At 42.1% G+C, this 14346-nt stretch overlaps 1 protein-coding gene across 1 annotated transcript in view; it reads left to right on the top strand.

Moving 5' to 3' along the window:
* LOC124046746 (integral membrane protein 2B-like) overlaps window positions 1-9459 on the top strand; it is a 29682-nt gene extending 20223 nt beyond the window's left edge. The window contains exons 2-6 of the mRNA XM_046367472.1: window positions 6900-7031; window positions 7267-7479; window positions 7638-7748; window positions 7949-8099; window positions 8516-9459. Of these exons, the coding sequence (XP_046223428.1) occupies window positions 6900-7031; window positions 7267-7479; window positions 7638-7748; window positions 7949-8099; window positions 8516-8604 (696 nt within the window). The 3' untranslated portion in view covers window positions 8605-9459. The remainder of the gene's footprint in view (window positions 1-6899; window positions 7032-7266; window positions 7480-7637; window positions 7749-7948; window positions 8100-8515) is intronic.
* The last annotated feature ends 4887 nt before the right edge of the window (window positions 9460-14346 follow it).

Raw genomic sequence — 14346 nt, forward strand, 5'->3', positions numbered from 1 at the left:
TGTATTCCCATGTTCGCTGGTTGATAAACACCTTTGTTTGTGTGTCCACCTGACTCACTCCCTCTGTCAACCTCAATCAGCTCAATGTTTATGGCTGTGGATCCGAGCACTCTGCTGTTCTTTATAGCCAGCAGTGCCTTTAGGTGGGTGCCAGTCCTCTACGCTGAACTTTTTTACAAGGAGCACATGTGAAAATATTTTTGGTATTTAAAGCTAAAATCCTTTAAAAAAACAAGGCGAACTGGTGCTCCTAAAATAAAAATGTCAGGTCGAACAGCAAAATATTTAGGCACATATGAGAGAGAAATGGTCAGACTACAGTAATTTTGCACGGTATGCTGAAACTTCAGTACTTTTTCAATACTAGAACATGAAAACGGTTCCGTACAAGTTTTTTAAAAACTAAAACTTTTTGCTGCTTCTGTCAAATGTGTCTCACAGATTAACTAAGTGTAGCCGATGTCCCCCTTATAGCACGAAAGCTCTCTGCCTGCTCCACTTAGTCTGCACTGGGAGTCTGGGCTGCATCATGTTAGCTTCCCACTCATGCTGCACCGACGTTAACACACTTGAATAATGCGACATGACATTTTGAAACTGTTTCGCGAACAGTAATGAACAATGTCCATACATGCTAGAACACTTTTTACAAGGCAAAAAGTTACTGGTAGGCTAACGTTTGTTGCTAGCTTACAACTTAGGCTATCATCAATTCAAACTTGGTACTTTGTTTGATACCATAATGCGAAATATACTGATTGCCACAAACTTTATTAATTGACTTAATCTTTTGGACAGACATGAAAGAGACCTATTGTCTCAGCGAACTGACTCCGGGTGGCCCGGTCATGGCCAGAAGGGATCCAGCTTTTGTAAAATTAACATAAAACATTTAAAAATGATACTTTTTATTTTTTGTTGCATTAAAAAATGCTGACCCTTAACCTAATTCTTCTGACCTGCTGTGTAAGTTCTAACCTGCTACAAAAAGTCAAATCTGATGTTTTGTCAGAAGCTGGACCCCTCCCCACTTGCCTCGTGAATGACATCATTACTGGTTAGAGACGGCGCACACTTTGATCAAATAAGCAAAGGACTGTGTTTAAATATTTAGGAATACATTTGTCAAAAAAAACACTTAGTCGGACAACATATGAATTTCTTTCCTAAAATTAAGAAACAAGAATATATTTAATAAGTGGCTACAAAGGGATCTTTCTATACTTGGGAGAGTGCTTCTGCCCAAGGCAGAGAGACTGTCTCGCTTTGTGTACCCCTCATTATCTTTATTTGTAAATTCCTCTATCTGAAACGAGGTCAACAAAATGTAGTCAGAAACTAAAAAAGTCAGTCCTCTCAAATAAGAGCTGGAGGTCTGGAAGTGTTGATTTTTTAGACATGAATATCACTTTCAAGATCAATTGGTTGAAAATATCTTTGGTCAATACAGAATCATTTTGGTGGTTTAGTTGGGAGGTCTTTAATTTTTACTGAAATGTAATTATATTCCTGACTGATTACCTGCTAAATTGACTAGGTTTCACCAACAAGCTTTAATGTCCTGGGAAGTATGTTTCCTACACAATATTGTGGAATATTTCAGACTTAACTGTAAGGAATACGTACTTGTTCTAGCTGGCATGAGAGGAATATTGACTTTGTTCTTGATGTTTTTGACAACTGGTAATATTCGTGCATATGAACAATTTATAACATTGAGTTTCCAATACCTTATTATTATATTATATTATTATATTCAAGTGTGTTTCGGAGAGTTTATTTATGTGATCAAATCCATTCCCAGTGGTCTAACTACACTAATGAAAACTCATCTTAGCTTTGGTGATGATCACAAAGCTTATCCAGAACTCAGTTTGGAAGGAATGGACTTACTTGAGAAATCTTGTTGTAATAAATACATAAGAAAAATGTTCCATTCACGGATCCAACTTAAGCCTAGAGGAAAATCTTTCTGGAACATGCTTATTCCTGACATTGCCTGCAAAAAAGCTTGGTTGATGCCTTACGAATATTGTATATCAAACAAATATAAGGAAGTGCACTTTAAGATTCTACAGATTCTGTAATTATTTGTTGTCCAGATTTGTGACTATATTGATAATATCTGCATTTTTCTGTGAAAAAAGGTGATCTGATTCACTAGATTTTTGGGAAAACCTCTCAGAATACTTATTTCTCTTTTTTGAACACTACCAATGTTTTTGACATGAAGGATATGTTATTTTTGCAATGATTCTTTTTACCAAATAATTTATACACAAAAATTCCAGAGTTCTATACCAAAATTACTATTATTTTTGATTGAATTTAATAATCTTGTTAAGACATTATCAACGTCAACAGTGAAGAAGCAACTCCGGGACGCCGGCCGCCTTAGCAGAGTTCCTCAGTCCAGTGTCTGTTCTTTTGCCCATCTTAATCTTTTCTTTTCATTGGCCAGTCTGAGATATTTCTTTTTCTTTGCAACTCTGTCTAGAAGGCTAGCATCCCGGAGTTGCCTCTTCACTGTTGACGTTAAGACTGGTGTTTTGCGGGTACTATTTAATGAAGCTGCCAGTTGAGAACTTGTGAGGTGTCTGTTTCTCAAACTAAACACTAATGTACTTGTCCTCTTGCTCAGTTGTGCACCGGGGCCTCACACTCGTTCTATTCTGGTTAGAGCCAGTTTGCGCTCTTCTGTGAATGGAGTAGTACGCAGTGTTGTATGAGATCTTCAGTTTCTTGACAATTTCTTGCATGGAATAGCCTTCATTTCTCAGTTTCATAAGAAAGTCCTTTGTTTCTGGCCATTTTGAGCCTGTAATCGAACCCACACATGCTGTTGCTCCAGATACTCAACAACCTTCTTCAGTAACACCCTGACGTCCATTTCAACAAGAGGAAGTTCTAGAGTTTTTTTGTTATTGCTTCTTTAAATCAGCACAACGTGCCACAACGTGCCATTGTAACACAGGAGGGATGGTTGCTGATAATGGGCCTATGTAGATAGTCCTTTAAAAATCTGCTGTTTCCAGCTACATTGTCATTAACAATGTTTACACTGTATTTCTGATCAATTTGACGTTATTTTTCTTTCAAAAACAAGGACATTTCTAAGTGACCCCAACTTTTTGGTGTGAACTCAGCAAAAAAAGAAACGTCCTCTTTCACTGTCAACTGTGTTTATTTTCAGCAAACTTAACGTGTAAATATTTGTATGAACATAAGACTCAACAACTGAGACATAAACTGAACAAGTTCCACAGACATGTGATTAACAGAAATTGAATAATATGTCTCTGAATAAAGGGGGGGTCAAAATCAAAGGTAACAGTATCTGGTATAGCCACCAGCTGCATTAAGTACTGCAGAGCATCTCTTCCACATGGACTGCACCATTTACATTTACATTTAAGTCATTTAGCAGACGCTCTTATCCAGAGCGACTTACAAATTGGTGCATTCACCTTATGACATCCAGTGGAACAGTCACTTTACAATAGTGCATCTAAAACTTAAGGGGGGAGGGGGTGAGAGGGATTACTTATCCTATCCTAGGTATTCCTTAAAGAGGTGGGGTTTCAGGTGTCTCCGGAAGGTGGTGATTGACTCCGCTGTCCTGGCGTCGTGAGGGAGTTTGTTCCACCATTGGGGGGCCAGGGCAGCGAACAGTTTTGACTGGGCTGAGCGGGAGCTGTACTTCCTCAGTGGTAGGGAGGCGAGCAGGCCAGAGGTGGATGAACGCAGTGCCCTTGTTTGGGTGTAGGGCCTGATCAGAGCCTGGAGGTACTGAGGTGCCGTTCCCCTCACAGCTCCGTAGGCAAGCACCATGGTCTTGTAGCGGATGCGAGCTTCAACTGGAAGCCAGTGGAGAGAACGGAGGAGCGGGGTGACGTGAGAGAACTTGGGAAGGTTGAACACCAGACGGGCTGCGGCGTTCTGGATGAGTTGAAGGGGTTTAATGGCACAGGCAGGGAGCCCAGCCAACAGCGAGTTGCAGTAATCCAGACGGGAGATGACAAGTGCCTGGATTAGGACCTGCGCCGCTTCCTGTGTGAGGCAGGGTCGTACTCTGCGGATGTTGTAGAGCATGAACCTACAGGAACGGGCCACCGCCTTGATGTTGGTTGAGAACGACAGGGTGTTGTCCAGGATCACGCCAAGGTTCTTGGCGCTCTGGGAGGAGGACACAATGGAGTTGTCAACCGTGATGGCGAGATCATGGAACGGGCAGTCCTTCCCTGGGAGGAAGAGCAGCTCCGTCTTGCCAGATTTGCCAGTTCTTGCTGTGAGATTCTACCCACTCTTCCAACAAGGCACCTGCAAGTTCCCGGACATTTCTGGGGGGTATGGCCCTAGCCCTCACCCTCCAATCCAACAGGTCCCAGATGTGCTCAATGGGATTGAGATCCGGGCTCTTCGCTGGCCAGGGCAGAACACTGACTTTCCTGTCTTGCAGAAAATAACGCACAGAACAAACAGCATGGCTGGTGGCATTGTCATGTTGGAGGGTCATGCCAGGATGAGCCTGCAGGAAGGGTACCACATGAGGGTGGAGGATGTCTTCCATGTAACGCACAGTGTTGAGATTGCCTGCAATGACAACAAGCTCAGTCCGATGATGCTGTGACATACCGCCCCAGACCATGAAGGACCCTCCACATCGATCCTGCTCCAGAGTACAGGCCTCGGTGTAACGCTCATTCCTTCATCAATAAACGCAAATCTGACCCTCACCGCTGGTGAGACAAAACCGCGACTCGTCAGTGAAGAGTACCTTTTGCCAGTCCTGTCTGGTCCAGCAACGGTGGGTTTGTGCCCATAGGCGACGTTGTTGCCGGTGATGACTGGTGAAGGACCTGCCTTACAACAGGCCTACAAGCCCTCAGTCCAGTCTCTCGCAGCCTATTGCGGACAGTCTGAGCACTGATGGCAGGATTGTGCGTTCCTGGTGTAACTCGGGCAGTTGTTGTTGCCATCCTGTGTGCGTGTCCCGTGCAGGTGTTACACGTGGTCTTGCACTGCGAGGACGATCAGCTGTCCGTACTTTCTCCCTGTAGCTCTGTCTTAGGCGTTTCACAATACGGACATTGAAATGTATTGCCCTGGCCACATCTGCAATTCTCATGCCTCCTTGCAGCATGCCTAAGGCACGTTCACGCAGATGAGCAGGGACCCTGGGCATCTTTCTTTGTGTTTTTCAGAGTCAGTAAAAAGTCCTCCTTTAGTGTCCTAAGTTTTCATAACTGTGACCTTCATTGCCTACCGTCTGTAAGCTGTTAGTGTCTTAACGACTGTTCCACAGGTGCATGTTCATTAATTGTTTATGGTTCATTGAACAAGCATGGGAAACAGTGTTTAAACCCTTTACAATGAAGATCTGTGAAGTTATTTGGATTTTTACGAATTATCTTTGAAAGACAGGGTCCTGAAAAAGGGACGTTTCTTTTTTTGCTGAGTGGGTGTGTTTTTGTTGTATGTCTTTAGTATTTTCTTGTTTATACCTGTTTTGTAAAACATTTTGATGGAAGTTGTTGATAATTTTGTATTATTATTAAACAAAAAAAATGGCTTTGATCAAATTAGCTACTTCTATGCAAATGTTGTTGATCAGTACAATAAAACAAGTCCGAATGGAAACTGATTCACATCTGTAGCCCTGTAAAATCAGCCAAAGACATGATCAATAACTCACTGTAAGCACACATTCCTATTGAAATGTATTGTAAATAGTCCTAGGCTAGTTCTTTATTTTCCCGGTTTGTCAATATAGATTTTCCATTTGAATAAATGATTACCGTTCTGTAGGTTGGTAAAAATAAATATCAAATTGATTGTTATTTTTTCATCAATGCATACATGGATGTCTGGAGAATGTTGATGTAAAAAATGTCTACTGTGGTGATATTGAACTCAAAAGATTACTAGCCAACGTGCAAGCCAAAATAGTTTTTCCTAGCCAACGTGCTTCAACACCTGCATTGCTTGCTGTTTGGGGTTTTAGGCTGGGTTTCTGTACAGCACTTTGAGATATCAACTGATGTACGAAGGGCTTTATAAATACATGTGATTTGATTCCCAACTATTGAACAGCGCAGTAGCTGAGTTTCTGTCTGGATTAAGTGCCATTCTGTGACCTTTTTTTGTAGTAGTATTGTTTTGGTATTGAGTATCGTGATACTTAACCTGGTATTGGTATCGAAGTCACAATTCTGGTATCATGACCACTACACTGTAGAGCCCTGTAGATATTTGACCCATCTCAAATTCCCTAATAACAATCAAAGGAATGAACAATTGACTAATCATATGACGTCAAGCTATTAGGAAGATAAATGGTCTACTCCTCACCCTCTTTCCTTTCTATGTTTTCCTTCTGCTCTCTCTTTCTCCTCTCTCTCATGGTGCTTATTTGTTTCTCTGATTTGCATAATGATGACTCACCCTGTTCTGTGCCTCGGGTGGACTCTGGAGCCCTCTTCATCCCTTACTCAAACACAGCCTTTGTTTGGACTCAGGCCCCCCCTCTCCCAATGTACTGCTCCCTTAATCAACGTTGAGCCCTACCTCTTTTTGTTGTTTTGAAACCGGAGTGTTGCCAAAACTCTCATAACTAGTTTGGCTGCCTGTGCCCATCCCTTCTACGCTGCCTGGAAGCAAGTGGGGGTGAGAGGGACAAGGAAAGTTAGAGAAATGCATGGTGATTGGAGAGAAAGAGCCGGGAAAGGAGAGTGTAGAGATGGTGAGAAGAGTTTCAAGTGAATGAGGTGAGGAGTAAAGAGAAAGATGAGGATTGAATGACTTGGGAACATCTGGTGAACTGTGCACTTGACAATGCAGAATTAATTTCAAAAAACAATGTCTTTCTCACATCCTTCCTCTTCTTTCTGTTTCTCCAGGATCCAGAGGTGGCTCTACCTTTGCGTCAGCAGTCCAAGGCCTGGTGCTGGTGCATGTGCCTGGGCCTGGCCCTCATGCTGTCTGGTGTGGTGGTGGGAGGGGCCTACCTGTACAGGTACTACATCCTGGAGGTGAGACTGGATTACTCAGACCCCAGTGGCGATCTATGGCTTACTGAATACACTGTAGCTGGCTTGATTGTAATCTAATTGACACTTTTAAGAACTTATTGTTTTTGAATACAACATTAAAGTTCAAATGTGTAATTGACAAGAGACATGATGCTGGAAGGGTAGAGCTCCATGCAGTAAAATATATAAATATAAACGTTTTCCACCAAGTGCTGTGTGTTCTCCCGTCTACCAGAAGGGCCAGGTCTTTGTGTGCGGGGTGAAGTACCGTGAAGAAGACATGATGATCCTGGAGGAGGAGGATGTGGAGGTGGACATGCCCTCCAGATTCAAGATGATCCAGGAGAACATCCGCGTACTGGAGGACCAGGAGGTTGCTCTCATCAACGTACCCGTGCCTGAATTCGACGACAGTGACCCCGCTGACATCGTCCACGACTTCCAAAGGGTAAGGAAATTGAATCGACTTCAATCCTGCTGTTTATTGCTAACCCCTGCGATGTTTCTGTGGGGATAACCATCCACAGATCATGGATTTTCTGTATTCAGTGGAGTTCCATGAGGTTGTTATCTGACTGAGTTTGTTCTGTTGGCTCCCTTCCACAGAGACTGACTGCCTACCTGGACCTGTTCCTGAACAAATGCTACGTCATCCCCCTCAACACCTCCATCGTCATGCCTCCCAAGGACTTCCTGGAGCTGTTGGTCAACATCAAGGTAACAGGAACTGCTTTATGAATTATGTTACAATAATGATCGTAAAACTTTTGATTTTTTTTTACCCACTATGCTATTTTTTTTTTAGGAAATAAGACCGTTTTAATAAATGTTTTGAAATTAACCACCCAGTAGCTTTAGCTCATACTGGTAGGATATGTTATTCAATGTTGTACCCCTCTTTCTCCCCCCTCCCCCAGGCTGGTACCTACCTGCCCCAGTCCTACCTGGTCCATGAGGAGATGGTGGTGACTGAGCGCCTGGAGGATGTGGAACAACTGGGATACTTCATTAACAACCTCTGCCAGGGCAAAGACACCTACAAGCTGGAGCGCAGAGACAGGATTCTGGGTCAGTACACACAGACCCGTATAAATACACACACACGTACATATACAACACGCATGCATATACATCACAGATCACACACACACGCGCTACATAGTTGTTTGGACAAGTGAAGAATTATGCTAACATGCCCAAAAGAAAATGGCTTCTACATTCAGCCAACTTTTGCAGGGGATATTGACTGACTGGTCTCTAAGCACACAGTTAGACCTCACATACCTAACACACCTCTCACACAGATGTGCATGAATTCGCGCAAGCGCACACACACGTCTTACAAGACTACCACATGGGCATTGCGACATATCTGATTCATACCTTTCCAAAATGATGTTTTCCCAAGTCTTGTATGAGCCTGTATGAACAACCATCCACCATATTGTGGCAGCTCATAAGGGTTTTTATCCTCCACATTACAGGTATGCAGAAGCGCGAAGCTCTCAACTGCCACAAGATCCGTCACTTTGAGAACAAGTTTGTGGTGGAGACCTTGATCTGTGAGCCCTAGTGATGTCGTTGTGGCCGTGGGAAAAGGGGTGCATCGTCTCTATACAACCTTGCTTCATTTTACTGCGAGCACAGATGGAGATTTGTAATTGTAGTTTTTTTCTGTTTTAAATGTTTCCATTTGTTATTTTACTTCAGGTAGTTTTGTGTGCGTGAGAATTGTAATGTGAAATGGGGCAATTCGTCTCTGCTTAAAACATGTTAAAAAAAAGGGTAACAGTTGCGTGTATATTATTATGCACGGATGCAATTCTTCAACAAAAGACCGTAGGGTTCTATTTTAGGGAGGATCTTTTGGAGGGCGGGACTGCTAGCTTGTCAAATGTTTAGATTACTTGAATAATCCAAAACTGTGATTAAGAGTTGAATTGATGCAGAACATGTATGGTATAGACTTAATGAAACAGAATCTAATTGTATTTTTAGTACAGAAATGAAAATGTTCAAAGGCATGGCAAATTGATACTTTTGTACCACTGAACCTGGTTTTAGAAGGGACTATTCCAAGGAGTTTTCTAGGTTTTATATTTTAATTGTCTGCTGAAACTATTAATATACTGCAAATATGATTTCTTAACTGTAAAACATAAGATAACAGTGTGGATACATGTTTTTCTTTCATCTAGCTTTAAGAATAAGTCAAAACCAAGACCATTATCTAAAGAATTCTAATCAAGAATGCGTTCATTCTTATACAGCAAAGTAAAACATACACGCTATCTTTTTTTCACAATTGTTTTAAGTGAATGTTTCCTCCTCCAAATGTACTTTTTTTTATCACTCGTACTAATTTGTATATAACCTCTGTAAAGATATGACCAACACCACAATAAATCTTAAACCAGTAATACGGCTATTTTAGTGTGGCCAGTGTGTTCCTTAATGCCACATTTTACTCTGACAGACTACACATAGATCCTGGTCATACAGGGGAATACATGGAGTTTTTATTATTATTTATTTAACCTTTATTTAACTAGGTAAGTCAGTTAAGCACAAATTATTATTTACAAGGACTGCCTACCCTGGCCAAACCCTAACCCGGAGGACGCTGAGCCAATTGTGCGCTATGGGACTCCCAATCACGGCCGGTTGTGATACAGCCTAAACCCCCCCCCCCCGAGTGGTGTACAGTGGGGCAAAGAAGTATTTAGTCAGCCACCAATTGTGCAAGTTCTCCCACTTAAAAAGATGAGAGGCCTGTAATTTTCATCATAGCTACACTTCAACTATGACACAAAATGAGAGAAAAAAACTCCAGAAATCACATTGTACGAATTTTAAAGAAGTTATTTGCAAATTATGGTGGAAAATAAGTATTTGGTCAATAACAAAAGGTTATCTCAATACTTTGTCATTGTCAACAAAGAGGTCAAATGTTTTCTGTAAGTCTTCACAAGATTTTCACACACTGTTGCTGGTATTTTGGCCCATTCCCCGATGCAGATCTTCTCTAGAGCAGTGATGTTTTGGGGCTGTTGCTGGGCAACACAGACTTTCAACTCCCTCCAAATATTTTCTATGGGGTTGAGATCTGGAGACTGGCTAGGCCACTCCAGGGCCTTGAAATGCTTCTTACAAAGCCACTCCTTCGTTGCCCGGGCGGTGTGTTTGGGATCATTGTCATGCTGAAAGACCCAGCCACATTTCATCTTCAATGCCCTTGCTGATGGAAGGAGGTTTTCACTCAATTTCACGATACATGGCCCCATTCATTCTTTCCTTTACACGGATCAGTCGTCTTGGTCCCTTTGCAAAAAACAGCCCCAAAGCATGATGTTTCCACCCTCATGCTTCACAGTAGGTATGGTGTTCTTTGGATGCAACTCGGCATTCTTTGTCCTCCAAACACGACGAGTTGAGTTTTTACCAAAAAGTTATATTTTGGTTTCATATGACATTCTCCCAATCTTCTTCTGGATCATCAAAATGCTCTCTAGCAAACTTCAGACGGGCCTGGAAAATGTACAGGGGGACTCGTCTGGCACTGCAGGATTTGAGTCCCTGGCGGCGTAGTGTGTTACTGATGGTAGGCTTTGGTCCCAGCTCTGCAGGTCATTTACTAGGTCCCCCCCGTATGGTTCTGGGATTTTTGCTCACTGTTCTTGTGCTCATTTTGTGCTCACCCCACGGGGTGAGATCTTGCGTGGAGCCACAGATCGAGGGAGATTATCAGTGGTCTTGTATGTCTTCCATTTCCTAATAATTGCTCCCACAGTTGATTTCTTCAAACCAAGCTGCTTACCTATTGCAGATTCAGTCTTCCCAGCCTGGTGCAGGTCTACAATTTTGTTTCTAGTGTACTTTGACAGCTCTTTGGTCTTGGCCATAGTGGAGTTTGGAGTGTGACTGTTTGTCACACTGGTGTCTTTTTTACTGATAAGTTCAAACAGGTGCCATTAATACTGGTAACGAGTGGAGGACAGAGGAGCCTCTTAAAGAAGTTACAGGTCTGTGAGATCCAGAAATCTTGCTTGTTTGTAGGTCACCAAATACTTATTTTCCACCATAATTTGCTAATAAATTCATTTAAAAATCCTACAATGTGATTTTCTGGATTTATATTTTTCTCATTTTGTCTGTCATAGTTGAAGTGTACCTATGATGAAAATTACAGACCTTTCTCATCTTTTTATGTGGGAGAACTTGTACAATTGGTGGCTGACTAAATACTTTTTTGCCCCACTGTATGTATATTTTAAACCAAATACTTTTACTGGATTACTTTCACTTGTCATTTTCTATTAAGGTATCTTCACTTTTATGACAATTGGATTATTTTTCCACCACTGTCTGTGACTCGAAATTGAGCTCACGTGCATTCTGTTTCTATTGATCCTCCTTGATATTTCTACAACTTAATTGGAGTACACCTGTGGTAAATTACATTTATTGGACATCATTTGGAAAGCACACACCTGTCTATGTAAAGTCCCACAGTTGACAGTGCATGTCGGAGCAAAAACCAAGCCAGGAGGTCGAAGGAATTGTCCGAATTGCCCTTGGTCAGGGAGGTTGACCAAGAACCCGATGGTCACTCTGACAGGGCTCCAGAGTTCCTCTGTGGTGATGGGAGAACCTTCCAGAAGGACAACCATCTCTGCAGAACTCCACCAATCAGGCCTCTATGGTAGAGTGGCCAGACGGAAGCCACTCAATAAAATGCATGTGACAGCCCGCTTGGAGTTTGCCAATAGGCGCCTAAAGGACTCGCAGACCATAAGAAACAACATTCTCTGGTCTGATGAAAACAAGATTGAACTCTTTGGCCTGAATGCCAAGCATCACGTCTGGAGGAAACCTGGCACCATCACAGCCAAGACAACGCAGGAGTGGCTTCGGGACAAACTTCCTGTCCTTGAGTGGCCCAGCCAGAGGCCAGACTTAAACCCGATCAAACATCTCTGGAGAGACCTGAAAATAGCTGTGTAGCGATGCTCCCCATCCAACCTGACAGAGTTTGAGAGGATCTGCAGAGAAGAATGGGAGAAACTCCCCAAATACAGGTGTGGATGCTGTGATCCCTGCCAAAGGAGCTTCAACAAAGTATTCAGTAAAGGGTCTGAATACTTATGTAAATGTGTTATTTCGGTTTCAATATTTTTGTATAAATTTGCAAACATTTCTAAAAACCTGTTTTTGCTTTGGTGTTATGGGGTATTGTGTGTAGATTGATGAGGAGAAAAAAAAACATTTTAATCAATTTTAGAATAAGGCTGTAACATAACAATGTTGAAAAAGACAAGATGACTTAATACTTTCCGAATGCACTGTAGGAGTATAGATGCTTTCCTTTTAATACACATGTTCATTCTTTTACATTTGGCAACCTCATCCATTCCTGTCCCTATGTCAGCCCTATTCATGTGAACACATTTGCCACTTGTTTGAATGTAGTCATGCTGGCTTCGCCTCAGTTGTCATTGGATCCTCTTCACTGTATGCAGTCTATTTTGTGTGGTTGCATTTGCTTACGTTTGCTCCCATAGCAGTATGTCTCATCTCTGATAGCTATCAATTGACGTGTACTATAACTATAAGCCCTGTTATATGATCATAGTGGAAATATCTCTGGTTAAGATCCTAATGAGTTGGACCTTGCAGAAGGGTGTCATGGGAGAGATGCCAGATGGGTTCTGCATGTTCACCTTCACACCGAAGTACTCAAGGTGATGAGGGTCCTATAGATTTTTCTACAGCATGTAGAGTACATATGCTTTTGTGAGCACCATTTTGATATTGTTTTGAATAACCAATTCTTACTTTCTCTCATTTTAGTTAGTCCATGTTGGAACAATCTTTTTTAATTTCTCAGAATTATCAAAATTATGTGACTTCCACTCCCATCTCAAGAACATCCTGCTTTTTCTATCACCCTGTTCTACACACACACACACACACACACACACACACACACACACACACACACACACACACACACACACACACACACACACACACACACACACACACACACACACACACACACACACACACACACACACACACACACACACACACACAGATGGCAGGGGAACACGTAGACAGGCGACAAGAAGAGACCGATATAGCATTTGTTAGACTCCTGTCGTAAGCTAGTTCCCTCTGTGAGGAGGGAGATGCCAGCCATCAATAAGGCTGTCAGCCCAGAGTAGGAAGGCTTCCTGTCATAAATTTATGAGGCCTGCTCTGAGTCACTGATTCATGGAATATGCTCTTTGAATTCTGTTGCCTGATATTCTTGAATGGTTGCTGTCACTTCACACCAGAAAGGATGAATGATTGAATAGCTCTTATGTATGTGGATCCACTGCACTGACAGTTTAGGGATGGGAAGCCTGGTCATGTCTTGTGGCTTGTGTATTCATATGTATTCATAAGGATCACATCAAATAGATTGAAGTTCAAAATATCTCAGTATGACTTCATTTTTGTTAAGAAAAGGCATAGTACAGGTTAGAATCTAAAGTGATGTGCATGTGTGTATTTCGGGCAGTACGTGTTTCCATGTTTGCATTATGGGAACATTGCTCCCAGTTAGAGGAGGAATCTGTGAAGCGCATTTGCACACAGAGGGCTGGCCCTCCACTGACCCTGTGGGAGAGCTCAGCTCTGTTGACAGACCACAGAGATGCTGGTAATGCAGGGGATTACATGGAGTGCTATGAGTCTGATGCCGCCTAAAGAGTCACTGATCCCACATACAGTAGAGGCCTTATGGCTAGCTAGTGTCCTGTGTTTCTGCTCGCAGGCCTGGGCTATAGGGTATAACTTACATTGGCATTAGTTGGTCCAGCTGCACCTTATCCACTGACTGGTCTGGAGCACAAACACACTCCCTTGCATTTCAACTTTGGGTGTGATATAGGCTAATCTTGTAACAGCCATATGATCCCTTGGCCTTGAATAAGCCTAAAAAATTCAGCTGCCATACCAAGTGTTAAAAAGTGACTTGTCTTTGCACTTGCCTCAAACCCATATCAGATTACCAGTCAAAGATAAATTAAAGATAGAATTGCATTATTAATATACATTCCATCAATCATTGATGCATAACCATGTCATCATGGTATGTATTGATATTTATAATGTGGTGTCGACCATTGGAACACATTTGTCCCTCATTAACAGTGTAATAATAACTGAATTCACTGAGGATATATGTATGATACATTTCAGGCTCTTGACACCACTAGTTTAGATGGCTCCTGTTACCTAATCCATCTCAATGAAGTGTGCTTTC

The sequence above is a fragment of the Oncorhynchus gorbuscha genome, linkage group LG01, assembly GCF_021184085.1.
Source record: "Oncorhynchus gorbuscha isolate QuinsamMale2020 ecotype Even-year linkage group LG01, OgorEven_v1.0, whole genome shotgun sequence".
NCBI classification, from domain to species: domain Eukaryota; kingdom Metazoa; phylum Chordata; class Actinopteri; order Salmoniformes; family Salmonidae; genus Oncorhynchus; species Oncorhynchus gorbuscha.